Here is a 15,427-nt window from a genome sequence, read left to right on the forward strand (position 1 = left end):
TTTCTTTCTCCTTAATATGTAATTAACCGTAGATTATTATTATTTTTTTTTTCTTTGACATGTTATATCGGGTAATAAATTAAAACATGTATCGGACACAATGATCCCGTATACACCAATTTATTTTGTTAATGACAGTATGCAAGCTTTGGTGACTAACATTACCAGTCGCCTCGGCAAAGCACCCTTCTTTGTACCTATTTTTTTAATGCAAAAAATATACTAATTGGTTCTTTATATTTTCAGAGGTGGCTGTATTAATTTGTCAATTGGTAATATTTTCTGAGTGTATATAGTTCGGCTTTGTGTGCACCCCCCCACCCCCTTTCCCTTGTTACTGAAATGTATCTGCCTTCTAAACTGAGCTCAGATCAGTATTTTTAGCAGACAGCTGTTACGCCATTTTGTCGTCTCTTTGCGGATCTTGTCTTTCCATTTTTTTTTCCTGTAAATTTTTGCACAGTTTACTGTTTATATGTAAATATTTTACTTTCAAAAATGAAGTTTTTAATTGCTATTGTTTTATATAGGATTGAAAGAAAATTAACTCCTTTATTAAAAACAAATTTATCTGTATCCTGTGTGTTTTTGCTCCTTGGCTCTGTTTTTTCAAACAAATTATTTTGGATCATTTGACATATTATATATTATATATATTGTATACCATATTTGCTTGATTAGAAGACTAATTTGTTTTCATCAAATGCTCCGAAAAATACCCTTCTTATATTCGTGGTAGTCTTACAATCAGACCTTAGAGGTCTGACTACGAGACTAAGATCCAGTTCGCCCGCAGCGCTGCAGGGATCGTTATCTTCCTCTCTGGCAGCCGGAATACAGAAGTATTATGTATTAGATCGTGATGTGTATTATATATTCGATTAGATTATGATATATAATCTATATATTAATATATAAAATATATATTATGTATTGTTATATATTATATGTATAATATATATATAACAAATATATTATATTATCTATATAGTGTATATTTACATATTAAATATATATGTATAATATATTGTAATATATAATTGTTATATATAATATATCCAATATATTATATAATGAAATGTATATTATATATATTACATTATAATAAATATCATATATACCGTGTTTGCCCGATTATAGGCCGCACTTTTTCCCCCCACTTTAAGTCTTTAAAGTGGGGGTGCGGCTTATATTTGGGGTTTAGCGCAGGAATGCACAATTCGTATCGCCCGACGTCCGGGATATGCAGTTCCAGGCACCGGGCAGGCGGCAGGGTTAGGATACAGATCCCCCGCAGCGCTGCAAGGGACCTGCATCCTACTCTCCGATGCACTGAGACAGCCTCCCCTGCCAGCACTTCCCATGGGGGGAGTGCCGGCACGGGAGGTTGTATAAGCGCATTGCGCAGACGTTCACCGGCTGCGGCATTATGCATAAACAACCTCCGCTGCCAGCACGTCTGCTCGATGTGCTTTAACAATCTCCCTTGCCGGGACTCCCCCCATGTGAAGTCCCGGCAAGTGAGATTGTTAAAGCACATGGGTGAACGTCTGCGCGATGCGCATTAACAATCTCCCTTGCTGGCACTTCCCATGGCGGAAGTTCCGGCACCGGAAGTTGTATACGTGTGTTGCGTAGATGTCCCCTGCCGGCCCCGCAAGACACTCGGGAGTCTGCTTTTGGGGGCACATCTTGGGGGCAGAGTGGCAGCATATCATGGGGGGAGGACAGAGTGGCAGCATATCTCGGGGGGGGACAGAGTGGCAGCATATCTCGGGGGGGACAGAGTGGCAGCATATCTCGGGGTGGACAGAGTGGCAGCATATCTCGGGGGAGGGCAGAGTGGCAGCATATCTATTACACTAAGAATCAAAATCTATTACACTAAGAATAAAAAAAAAAGCACCTAACTTTTAGGGTGCGGCCTATAATCGAGCCGATACGGTATATAATATATATATTATAATATATTTTATGTAACTTTATGTAACTTGTCTATTCACTCTCCCACCATATGTTGATTTCTGTAACTTGATTTAGAGCTTGCGATGCTCTGAAATCTAATGTGTCTGCTTTTAATGTTTCTGGCAGGCGGAAGCTGTAAATATAAACTACATTGCACATCATCCTCTGCCCAAGAGGGATCTGGTGTAACAGCTGCTAGGTAGCTACTCATGTGGTCTGTCACTTAGGATTATTTCAGTCCCTTATTTAAGAAAGGAAAGGCACTGGTGGCCTGTTTGGATCTTCTTTCATGGGTGGAAGAAGAGTTCTAATTAAGTTCCTTCTTACCCCAGGGATAGCACCGTGTCCCACCTAGATTACTTTGAGTGATTGAGATGCATCACTTGTTGCTCACACGGCTTCTTGGAGATATCGTCCGATGTCGAAGTTCGGTATTGCTGGCCGGTCAGCTTTCATGTCTGGCATTGATTTTTTTGCCCCTGTACTAGGTTGTTACATTATTTACAGCCGAAGAGTCTGGCTACTGGAATCACGTGGACCTTGCGGAGGCAAGTCTGCCTCTTGACCCTTTATTCTTAAAGATTGTTCAGTGGTGTATATTCAGTCTCCCATCCATCTATCGGTCAAATTGAAGAAGCAGCCGTCTACACGGACTTATGGAGTTACTGAGATCTTGCTTGGTAGTGAGTAAAATAATCTTTTTTTTGCCTACATTGTTAGGAATAACTCCTAGATTTAAGTAGATCACAAGTAGCCTCCGATAATGTTTTTGGTGACTCTATCAGTCTCCTGGATTATGATGAATTCCCCCGCGAGTCTTCCCAACAGTAGAGGGTTTCTGGATCTCCTCTGTTGAGCAGATCCTTCAGTGACTTTCAGATTCTTACCAATTAAAGGTCCACCTTTGCTCTTGTGTAGAGAAACCAAAAATCTACACTTCTAGGAGAACATGAAGTCTGAACTTTAGAACAGACTAAGTATCAAGAGCTCTTATTCTGGTAACTATGACGTGTTGGTCTAGTCTTTAATGGACCGTGAGGATTGAGTTATCAACGTCAGAGGAATGATTTATGAAACTGTGCAGTGTCCCCTCAGCCTTAAGTTCTTTCAAAGCTAGAATACAGTTCCTATTTCTGTACTAATTCTAAAATGTCGATTTTCTTCATTTCACCCATATATTTTCTATCCCTTTTGTCTAGAATTTCATATCATGGCTGCTGCTTGGCCAAGGTAGAATGTCGGCTCATTTTATCCTTTTGTGTCATGGCCTGACGAGTACTTAACGCCTTCTGCTCGACGTTTCCTTGCGTTCTCAGGAGACACGTAAGAATTGGCCGCGAGTCCAGAGGATCCAGAACGTGGGGAAAAAAGGTATGTGGGACACTTCTGATAATAGAATGTCGTAGATGTTTAAAGGTGGCTTTTTGGGATAGAAAACGGCTAAAAAGTAACATTGTTACCCGATATGTGTTCTGTTTCTGGAAGGAATGTTTATAGACGATAATGTTCTGGATAATTCAGTTCTGTTTTCCGGAAGCTAGAGGGCACCACAGGCTTAAAATCCCAACCCAGCCTCGTCTGCTAATTGCGCCGACCGTGTCACATGGGGTCAGGAAAACCGAAAAATGTTCATGCTGCTCACGGATGGCAAAAATGAAACTTATTTTGGAATTTATTTAAAAATGTATTCTAATGTTTTTTTTTGGCCAGGTTTACAAAGAATAATTCTAGTGCTAAATGTGGCGGTTTCCATAGTGATTGCACTTTGTCTCAGAATTTCTCTCTATCTCTCTTTTTTTATTTTATTGATAAGTAATGGATTAATGTATTCAGGGATATAAAAAAATCCTGCAAAAGGCACCATTGACCCTCGCAGTTTTGTTATTGAACGGACACTTCATGTTTTTGTGCGCGGATCTCTCGGATCTTTTGTCCGGTTGACTCTTTTATTACCAGCCGTGTGTTTTTAATGAACTGTTTATCTCAGAGCTGATTTTCTTAAGTGGCTTTCTAAGTGTATAAATGACCTTAATATAAAAAAAAACGCAGCTAATGGGGAGGCAGGGAGCTGTGGGCGATTAATGGAATATATTGATCTGTGTGTCGGTGCGTCAAAACGCCGACTTGTCGTATACGGAGCGCTCCTTCCGGGTGCTGGGGGTCCTCTAGTATGATTATGTAATGATGTAAGGATGCATGCGCATCCTTGTTAGGTCGCTTCCTGGGGTCAGAGGTTAAGCGCTATTGGTGAGCGCTATTGTTACAGACAGCGACGGGTGGATAAAATGTTTCCTTTATCCCTGCGGCTATCGGCGGTATCTCCGTGTCACGTGATTGCGGCCGATAAGACTTTGTGTAATTGTTATTCCGAAACATTGTAACAAATTGTAGTTTTTAGATCATTTTATTGGACTGTGTTTTTCCCGACTCTGCTGAGGCTTAGCGATTCTGGTCTGAAAAGTGGTTCTACCACCATGGCAGCCGGCGGAATGTTTGGAACTATCACCGTAAGAGCGCTTCGCATTCGGAATTATATATCCTCGGTTTCTGGGGCCCCGACATGGATCTCTCTCTTTTTTTGATCTATAAATCTTATTACTAATGAATTACTGTATTTGCTCGATTATAAGAGGATGTTTTTTCCAGAGCAAATGCTCTGAAAAATACCCCTTATAATGAGACCTCAAGTAGGTCTGACTATGAGACTGAGATCCAGATCCCCCGCAGCGATGCAGGGGACCTGGATCCTCCTGTCCCCCGTCCCCCCAACTTACCGGTACTTCTGGGTTCCCGGTGTGTAGTCCGGACAGCGTGTAGAGCTCTACTTGATTCGCGTAGACAACTACGCAGATGGACGCAGACAACCCCCACCGCTAACCGCACCTCTTCCCGGCTGCAGTGGAAGTTGTCTACGCGAATCGCGTAGAGCTCTACACGCTGCCCGGACTAGGCACCGGGGACTCAGAAGCTCCGGTAAGTTTGGGGGGGGAGTGTTAAATGGGGGGCATAAGGCATTTCTGTAGGCAGAGTGCTCTATGAAATGCCTTTTAACCCCCTCAATGCCACTCTGCCTCCAGAAATGCCTTTTAACCCTCTATACACCACCCTGCCTCCTGAAATGCCTTATACCTCCCTATATGCCACTCTGCCCCATAATATGCCTTTTAACCCCCTAAATGCCAGAGTGGCATATAGGGGTATAAGGCAATTCTGGAGGCAGAGTGGCACATAGGGGTCAAAAGGCATATCATGGGGCACAGTGGCATATAGAGGGATAAAAGGCATATCATGGGGCACAGTGGCATATAGGGGGTATAAGGCATTTTTGGGGCAGAGTGGCAAGCCTAAGGGCAGATGTGCATAACTGGGGGGGGCAGGTTGAAAAAAAAAAAAGGAAATAAAAACAAAATATTTTTCTCAATCATAGCTTTTATTAAAAAAAATGTTCACATAGTTTACATGAATTAACATTAATATTCAGATTTTGGGGGGGGTCGTCTTATAATCAGGGTCATCTTATAATCGAGCAAATACGGTATTAATATCTGGGGAGCTGGAACGGTGGGCTGGGGACCTCCATGTCCGATATATCCTGGTGTCACCTGCTGGTTGGAATTCTGTTCTTGGACCCAAGTATTTGGACAAAGGACTTCTAATAGTTTTGAGGAGCGGGCAGCCATCCCCCAAACCTCTGAACCCCAAATTTTATATTTCATATTGACTTGAACGAATCCCCCTTCTCCGGTGGCGTCTGCTTTGATGTCGGGTCCGGCGGACGGCCCATGTTCACTAAACCATTGAACAACCCAAGGGAGATGGAAGCGTCTCGGCCCCCCCGCGATGTCTCTACCGCAAACCCAAAACATGGCGGGGGTATTAAGGAGCTCCCGGGCAGAGACGGCGCAATTACCTCCTTAAGTAAACGCTAATTACGCTTAATAGTAACTCATTTGATGAAGTAAATGGCGAGGCGGGTAATTGGACCGAGAGGCCCAGACAGGGGGAAAAGTACAAATGCTAAGCCTTTTGGTTATTCACGAATTACATATAATTAAAGAAAACTCGTTTGTAGTCGGGTAATTACCGGGATTTCATAGTCATTATACTGCACTTAGGAGCACTTCCCGGGGAGACAAGAGCTTTTAATCCACAGACGGAGCGCGTTTAACTCTTCGCTGGGACGGCACCCGCCGACTGTCAGGTAAAAGGTGGCTTTGTTACGTTGTATCGGCGCAGGTTGGGGGAAATGTTCATGTAGGGCGGGACTGCATGGTGATTCTCGGGACAGGAGCTCGGAGGGAAACGTCAACAAAGAAGATGAAAGCACCACCTGCGAGGTTCGCGATAATAGTCACATGAGACCCCCTGGGAGGTTTGGGGAGCTCATTGCACACGAAGAGGAGACCTGTGAGGCGTGGGGGACTCTCTACACACGAGGAAGAGACCTGTGAGATTCAGGGAGCTCCATAAACATGAAGAAGGGAGCTGTTTAGTTTTGGAGAGTTCTCTACACATGAAGAATAGACAGGCAAGGTTTTGGTAGCTCTCTACACGAAGAGGAGACCTGTGAGCCGTGGGGAGGGGAGCTCTCTACATATGAAGAGGAGACCTGTGAGGAGCGGGGAGCTGTCTACACATGAGGAGGAGACCCGTGAGGAGCGGGGAGCTGTCTACACATGAGGAGGAGACCCGTGAGGAGCGGGGAGCTGTCTACACATGAGGAGGAGACCCGTGAGGAGCGGGGAGCTGTCTACACATGAAGAGGAGACCCGTGAGCAGCGGGGAGCTGTCTACACATGAGGAGGAGACCCGTGAGGAGCGGGGAGCTGTCTACACATGAGGAGGAGACCCGTGAGGAGCGGGGAGCTCTCTACACATGAGTAGGAGACCCGTGAGGAGCGGGGAGCTGTCTACACATGAAGAGGAGACCCGTGAGCAGCGGGGAGCTGTCTACACATGAGGAGGAGACCCGTGAGGAGCGGGGAGCTCTCTACATATGAAGAGGAGACCCGTGAGCAGCGGGGAGCTGTCTACACATGAGGAGGAGACCCGTGAGGAGCGGGGAGCTCTCTACACATGAGTAGGAGACCCGTGAGGAGCGAGGAGCTGTCTACACATGAGGAGGAGACCCACTCTCTGTGCACCAGGAAGAGACCCATGAGCAGTTGGAAGCTCTCTATACATGAGGAGGACACCAATGCGGTCTACTCCTTATACCCATATTTTGGGTTTGTGGACAGGATCTAGATCGGTTCTCCAGAGCGGTAACAGCCAATCACAACACAGACACACAATGAGACGAGCACATGGAGGTTTTTTTGCCTCATTTTAATCCACTTCTTTATTTTATTCATTTTTTTTTTGAAATGTCGTTTTTATTAATTTTTACACGGATCCAAATCTGCATAAACACACAAGTAACCGTTATCCGAAAACCGCAGCGCTCGCAAACACACGGACACAATCCCTCTTATCCACCCCAATTTATCTTTGTTTTTTTTTTCTTTAGTTTTCTTTAAGTACAAAAACTACAAACAACAATAGAAAATCGTTTTTTTTTGTGCTGTCGACTGTTTTACAAAAAGGAGCGTTTTCAGGAGCGGGTTGTGTTTTGTGGAGTGGCGCGTTCGCTGCCCGCTCTGTGGGGATGGCAAACCACATGCAGGAGGGAAGTTCATCAAATCAAAGGAAGGGGGTGCATGCAGGGGCAAGTAAAATGAGAGCGTGGGGGGGGGCGACGTGGGCGAGGCGGGCGCCCGTCCGTGAAGGGCCTGGCTGTAACCTGGTAACTGCAAAGTATTGAGCGTTTGGTTATTTTACAAGCTGAACCGTCCTACCTTCGCTTCGGGCGAACGCGCAAGTTCTGTTTTATTTTTATTTATTGGCCTTTTATGGGCATCAAATGCAGAAATGGGGGCGCTGAGAAACCCAATTTCTTACGGGTGGCCTGTCCCGGTAAGCACTACGCATCCCGCCGCACGTACTCTATAGAATACGGCACACGGATGATTTGCGATGGGGACCGATTACGGGTGGTCCCAACGCTTTGCGGCAGTGAAGAGAACCCTATGGGGGGGGTCCTCATCCGGCACCCTCGCTAAATTTAACCCCAGCATTGAAGGGCTAATGTGAATTCCCCCTTTGGGGGGGGGGCAATGAAAACCTTGATTGTATTATGTTTTTTGGACTGTGCCTGCTTGCCGTCCGACGGCTTTATCACGAATGTCTCCATTGTCCCGGCAGCGACAGCGACCCGGCCACCGGCGACTTCCCTCCCCGGGATTGTCTCGGCTGCTCAATATTACTTATTGGATCGTAAGGACGTTGTGTGTTCATCCAGAATCGGTGCAAAGAATCCATATTATTTTTTGGTGCTGAATTCTCCCAGTTTGGGTCTCCAGGAATCATGGCAAGCGGTTTCGCTCCGAAACGGCCCTCCTGGGGGGGTTTGCATAGAACAAAGAGAAGCTTGTAAGGTTCCCAAACGTCCAGAGAAAGTCTCAGTGATTCCAGACCGAGGTCCCCCTTCGGCCAAAACGTCTCTTGTGAGGCTGCATTAAGTTTCTCGACGTGGTCAACAACATCAGAACCAAAATAATTCTGCGACCCAAAACACGCAACAGACAGAATAATCCCGTGTATTTGGTATTTATACATACGCCGGGGCTTCGGAGGTCTGGTTTGGAGAGACTCGTTTTAATGCTTCCGCGTCTCCTTCGTCTGTTTCAGGGCAAAACAGGACTGTCTGAGGTTTAAAGCAGTTAACGGCAGACGGATGGAACGTTAGCTCTGCGCCCTGAACCATTGTACAAAACATATATGTATATGTATATATTTTTTTTACCCTGTTGCACGGGGGCCGATGTGGGCGGCCACGAAAATATTCACTGATTAAAAGCCGACGCGTAAACACGAGATTTCATTGATGATGATGATGATGCTGACACGGTCCAATCCGCTCTCTGCGACCTGCTACGGAACCTGTAAAATGTAACGAGACGTTCTGGTAGGGGTTTAACCCATTGGGTGCCAGAGGGAAATGTGCACAGCGGCCCTGCCGGGTCTGCTCATAAGATTGGAGAATTTACAGGATAGTTTTCAGAAACAGAACGGACTGTAGTTTGCTGGGGTAGATTTTGTGGTTTCCCATGTGGCCCTTTTACATGGTGACCCAGGGGACATGGTGGGTGGGACATAGGCTGACACGCTGGTTTACCCCACCAGGACCCTCAGACGGTCTAGACTCGGAAATCAACATTTTTACCCCAAATAACCATAAACAGGGGTGTGAAATGCGTCGGGGGGGATGCAGGCCGGGTTCCATATCTAACCCCTGTTTCTGCCTAGTGGCCAGTGCTCCCAACTCTATAGCCGCCACCGGCCCTGGGGCTCCTGTACCCCCACCCCAGGATTTCTCTATTAACCCCTTCATTGCCAGAGATGCCAGCGGGCCCACCTAACCCCTTCAACTGCCATAGCATTGTTTGCAGGCACCTCTTAAACTCCTCCAACCTCTCCTGAGACTTACACGACCTCACGCAGTGTACCGAAAAGGCACTTTTCAAAAACTTTTTTTTATTTTTTATTAGTTTATTTCTTTTGCTTTTTTTTTTTAAATATCATTTTGTTTTTGTTTTTTTCCGTTTGTAAAAACAGTGGTTCTAAAAAAAGAACTTTGTTTTTTTTTCTTCAAGTTAAGACGAGTGAGGGAGAGAGAGAGAGACGCCTCGCTCCGTGTATCAGGAAATCTCTCCGCTCACCTATGTACAGGTAGATATATATATATATATTTAAATATATATATATATAAAAATAAGGGGAGGGGGAGCAGCAGTAATGGAACGCGGACATGCTGGATCGCTCGAAAATCCGACAAACAAAAAAACATAAGAGATGGCTTCATTCCAGGGACGGATTAACCCCTTCTCTGCTGGAAAGACCACCAAACTCTATACTGCTCCTGGGTGCTGCCATGGTCCATATTTATTTTTCTCAGATCTGGCTGGGCTGGATGCACGAAGATATCTTGGAGTGACAGCCAAGCCTGTGTCTCATTGTGCCCCGTTTGATCCATACCAAGGTCCGGTGAGCACCAAGAAAGGAGATCTAATACCTGGTATCCGAACCTCCTCTTTGTCGAACCTTTAGTGAATCCTCCCCCATATTTTGGGGTAAAAAAAACCTAAAAATAAATAAAGTTTGGCTCAGGGTGGCGCCGTTCACGCAGAGGTTACAAGCCGTGACGATAACTCCTTAAAACACAAGGCGTCCAGCTTTTCCAGCACAGGAGGGGTTAAGTTAAGTCTACAAAATAAAAGCATGAGCCTCAAAATAAATAAGGGGGGTTACCGCTTTAAACGTCAGCTGAGGATGAACCCTTCTAAACATACCACTAAAAATAACGCCATGAAGGGGGGGTGATAATAATTATATTAATTAAAAACAAAAAACATTTCAGCCTCTGTACAACGGAGGAGGATTTGTTCCGTCTGTCGGTAAGACCCGGGCCTCCTGTCAATCCTCCTCAGCCCCGCCATACATGTCCGCCAATTTTTTGAAGCGGGGCCCCCAGTCATTCAAATAGTCAAAGTCCTGTTCTTCGGAGCTGGAGGAGTTGAGCGAGCTGACGGAGCCGGCGGTCGATCCGCTCCCCTCGTAGTCGAAAACCAAGAGGGAGTCGTAGGGAGGAGCCGTCGGGTCGTTGTCGGCCGCCCGGAGACCCTGTAAAGGTAAGGAGAGTGAGCGTGTGTATCTGGTAACGGGGGGGCGTATATAAAAGGGCTCTATCGCCTATAGCAAAAAAACCTCTATGCATTATTATATACCTCGCTGATGAAGTCCCCGATATCTCCAGGATGCGGGATTACTGGTCTTATGGGGTATTGGGGCTCGGCACCCACCGGCCTCTCGTCCACCCGTCGGACTCCCGCCACCTTGTTCAGAACGTGATCCAGCGTCTCCGGTTGCTGCAGTTGACTCAGGTCGTAGTCCTAGAAAAAGAACGGAAGGTCAGATCCGCGCCCCGACCGCTCCCGGGACCTGGTTACATCTCCTGAATAACAGCGCCGAAGGTTGGCTGTGCCGTTACAGATCGTGCAGATCCACCCCACCCAAACAGATGTTTCACACGCCATCAGAGGACGGCCAACGGTTAGGCGTGTATATGTTACGTGTAAGCATGTGAATTGTCCCGGTTCCTCGATCACTCACCTGGTCTTCCTCGCCGCCTCCTTCCTCGTCGTACTTGAGAATATTGTCTCTGACGTCGTCTTCTGGGTCAATCAGGAGCTGTTTTGTGTGACGTTCCTTCTCCCTGCGCTTCATCCACATGACGAACAGGAGAACCATAGCTGGAGAGAGAAGGGACCAGTTACTGCCGTATGTCTGCCGGGACTCGCTGGGTGCCACCGGAATGTTCTATTTGCCGACACCTTTCAACATTACGTGCTTAAAGACCAACTGGGTCCCAAGCGGCACAACCGACAAAGCCCGGCTCTGCAGAATTGGTAATGGAGGTAAAGATTTTTTTTGCCCCCATAAACAAAACGAGTACGTGGCTCCCACCTTTAAAGCAGGGGCCAGCTTTACGCCTGCTCCTTTCAGACAATAAACCAAAGGGGTTACTCACAGAGAAGAATTATAATGCATATCAGGATAGAGATGATGGCGCCCGTGCCCAGTCCCGCTGCTGCCACGGCTCCGATTGTCGTGCAGTCTCCGTTTTCGTCGCAGGGACAGACCTTCACTTTGATCACCGACGTGTTGTAGAGAGGAGGGTTTCCTGAGTCCGTAATAATGACGGGGACCTCGTACATCCCGGCCTCAAGGTATCCAATCTGCAGGCTGAGCCTGGCGTAGTTACCTAGAACAACCACAGGGGGGCATCTTACAGGGGGGTAAGTGGCTCACCTTAGAGGGAACGCTATCAAAGACTATGTAGGTAGAAGGATGGCTTTCTTTTGTTTTACCCCATGAGTCCCAAACTCGCGCCATCTCACCCTTACCGTTAATCCTGGTTATAGTCCAGTTCCGACGGATCATCGACGGCACCGTCGGCAGCTCAAACACAAAGGGGTCCCCGCTGGGCTTGCGGTCCAAATCCGCGGCCGTGATGTTGATGCCGTTTGAATTCGGCCTCTCGCAGATCTGAGCCTCTTTGGGCTGAAGTTCGGGGGCGTTATCGTTGACGTCGATCAGGTGGATCTGCAACGTACCGGTGCCGCTGGCCGGAGGAACGCCTGCGGCGAGACAAAAGAAAACCAAACCGTGAGGAGTGCGCCTTCTCTAGGAGAACATCCAACCCAAACAGCGGAATAAACGCAGACTTTTATTTATAAGGCGATGAAAAGAGACTTTTTAATGAGAATCGAAGAATACATGTTAAGGACACAGGAGGAAAAATCACCGTTGTCGGTCGCCAGGAACTTGGCCTCGTAGATGTCGTCTTTAACAAAAGGGGATTCGCGATCCAGAACGGCCGTGGTGTAAACTTTACCACTGGTGGCGTTAATGCTCAGCCAGTTCGCGGGGTCGGAGAGTTTCGAGTACCTGAAAGAAGAGAAAACAAGTAATTTATATAAAATATTCAACACCAAAGTAACAGTCTGCAGCGCGGGGGCCGCCACATCTCTGCAGCCGTTTAATCTAAACCGGGGCTGGAATTTTCCCCGAGATTCTACGCCGAGACGGAGCATTTAAAACTTAACCGGCTTGGAAAACTTCTCGCCGGTTTAAATCTCGCGACCTCTCGAACTCATTAAAACCGTCGCGCGGTTACAGATGGAGCCAATTTTGCTGTCAGATCGACCCCGACAGGTTCATCTCGTACCAGAACCGGCGTCGATAAGTAAAAGCTGCGTTCTGCGGCAAATTGAGATCCCGAGACGATTTAAAGGAGTAAACACCAGCCGAGACCGCGAGAAGAGACTGCAGACAGATTTAATCTGAGTTTTAGAAATTGCATTTTTTTAATAGGAATTCAGCCTATCCCTGCATGAGAACAGGTAGTTTAACTCATTTTTAATTCAGACATCTGTGCTTAAGGCGGGATATCCAAAAATCTTTTTTGTGTCCCTCGGGGACTAACGCAGCCCAGGACTAAGGCTGTTACATCGATGGAATCACAAAGAGAGACGCTGGATACAATGTATTTGGCGGCAGTAACCCCATGCGTTTTAACAAAACTGTACAAAAGTGGGTTTTTTTACCCCCCCCCACCCACACCAGTCCCCCCCACCTAAAGCTCGGAGCGACGGAGAAAGATCACACGGCAGTCTGGCCGTTACAAACCATGAACAAAGAATTTCCTCGTTAGCCAAGGATGTCTTCCTAAAGGGTCTCATTATATGTCCGCAAGCGATGGGAAGGAGCCACCACAAGTCAATATAATCATCTCCTCTGTCGGGCCGCCGGGCCCCCGAGTGAAGCGGCTGAACCACATAATGATTATAAAATGTCAAAAGTGAAGTGCGGGTAATTGGACGCAGGCCGGACTCCGCGTTCTCTCGCCGTCTCAACAGAAAAACCTAAATGTCACGATTTAACGAATTCCTCGGGTACGGGAGAGGCTTGCTTCCTTTCGGTGACCTATGACCCCCTTTTAATTTCTCTGTCTTTTCCTAAGCCCCCCATTACAACTACCAGGCGGGAAAGACATGCGGTTCCCCCAAACGTCCAACTCAACAGACACGAGCGGGTCTTTGAAGACTTGGGGGACATCCTTAGAACAAGAGGCTGAGGGCAGACATTATTTAAACAAATGTAATAGGCAGCTGGGGGAGATCGGACCACCAAACTGCGACATCAAATCCTCCGGATCAATGAACAAGAATCTCTACCTCCCGAGCTCCAAGATTATGGAAGCGCGTCCTTCCTCTTTCCTGACTGCCCTGGTCTTCAAGAACCTGCAGCCTGTCTAGAAAGGTCAGAATAGTCCGTCTCTCCATCGCGTGCCACTCACCTGAGTGCTTGCTGCATGAAGCGGTCAGGGTCTACGGCAGAAAACGTTGTAAGCAGACGGCCCGCCGGCTCTCCCTCCAGCTGTCTGATTGGCTCGTTTTGGCTTGGAAAGTAGGGGGCTTCGTTCACGTCGGTGATGGAGATGGTCACCGCCGAGGTGGACAGGATGGACATCTGGATGCCGCCAGCCAGAGGCGCCTGGTTTGACACCATGACGTTCAGCAAGAAGCCTTTGTTCATCTCATAATCAATGGGCTGAAAGGTAAGAGAGACGTCTCATCAAGCAAAGCACCGGCCTGACCTAACTGCAGCACCTGCTTACACGTGATGGGAGTTATATCCCATGGCATCTTAAGTGGCTGACCTTATAGAAAAACATTGGGACCGAATGGAGACTCGAAGGACCAGAGATTAACATTCAGCTGGAGGGACTAAGCTGGGTCCACATGCTTTTTCCTCCCCAGGGGCAGCCTAGCCACAGGCAAATTACTCAGCCACATAACAAGCTTCTAGGCAGCTCCTAGAACTGTGATATAAATGCCAGGCTGGATAACCCATGGCTGGCTGGCCTGAGCTGCTGCAGAAGATCTTGGCGGGCAGGCACTTGCTGTTTAGTTTCCCGAGTTAAGAACCGCGATTGACGGGTTCCAAAAGGTTCCGCGTCAGCCTGGGGTACTTTGCTTCATATGAATAAAGGGGGTGCCCAGTCTGCCCTCACTTACCACCCAATTTAAGAAGTGGCAGCAGTTGGTCGCTTGTGGCCGAATCATAGGACCCATAACATACAAGTGTATACCGTGTGACACGCGTGTAGTGTGACCCTGTGTATATGAGGACTATTATCTGGGTTAGTGAGACGCGGACCCACCTTTATCACCGTCACTACCCCGTCGTTGGTGGCCGGGTCTGTCCTGATGGTGAAGTGATTGGACGGGTCTCCGCTGATGATCTTGTATTTTGCGTTCCAGTTGGGTGTGTACGGCTGGTCGCGATCCAACACCGTCAAATTGGCAACCACGGCGTCTACGCGGTTTTCCACCGCCTCGCCAGTGAACTGCGCAGAAACCAAAATATCCAATCGGATCGCAACACAATGCCATCGACAATTATTCATGCTCCATACCGCGACAACGAGCCGGTAACCGTATCCCGGTAACACATTGTGCCATTGAATCCCCCAACGCATTCTGTGAACCAAGGTCTTAACCCAGTATGAATGACTCAACCCACTCCTTAGTGAACAAGCCCCACGTCATGCATTGTAATATAGAGAACATGGAGACGTTCCAGTGGAAATTAGGTGATGAATGAAAGACATGGCTGATCTACCCCTCCCCGCGTCTATATGTCGTTCTGCGAGATATCAGTAATAAATATAACTTTATTTTATTAACAGGTTTACAGCTGGAAGGGGAATATAATGGGATGGGCGGGGGACATGATTTTTTTTCCATATTATTATTTTTTGCTCTAATTTTTCCTCCTCTAGGACCTGAGACCCGCC

The 15,427-nt window shown here is 47.2% G+C and overlaps 1 protein-coding gene across 1 annotated transcript in view; it reads right to left on the reverse strand.

Annotated features, from left to right (window-relative positions):
- Positions 1-9,591: 9,591 nt before the first annotated feature.
- Positions 9,592-15,427, reverse strand: part of CDH4 (cadherin 4) — a 178,455-nt gene continuing 172,619 nt past the window's right edge. Inside the window, exons 9-16 of the mRNA XM_053452942.1 lie at positions 14,792-14,977; positions 13,925-14,178; positions 12,371-12,513; positions 11,970-12,203; positions 11,594-11,827; positions 11,176-11,315; positions 10,791-10,955; positions 9,592-10,686 (exon numbers count right to left, since the gene is read on the reverse strand). Of these exons, the coding sequence (XP_053308917.1) occupies positions 10,480-10,686; positions 10,791-10,955; positions 11,176-11,315; positions 11,594-11,827; positions 11,970-12,203; positions 12,371-12,513; positions 13,925-14,178; positions 14,792-14,977 (1,563 nt within the window). The 3' untranslated portion in view covers positions 9,592-10,479. The remainder of the gene's footprint in view (positions 10,687-10,790; positions 10,956-11,175; positions 11,316-11,593; positions 11,828-11,969; positions 12,204-12,370; positions 12,514-13,924; positions 14,179-14,791; positions 14,978-15,427) is intronic.

Source organism: Spea bombifrons, chromosome 13, assembly GCF_027358695.1.
Source record: "Spea bombifrons isolate aSpeBom1 chromosome 13, aSpeBom1.2.pri, whole genome shotgun sequence".
NCBI classification, from domain to species: domain Eukaryota; kingdom Metazoa; phylum Chordata; class Amphibia; order Anura; family Pelobatidae; genus Spea; species Spea bombifrons.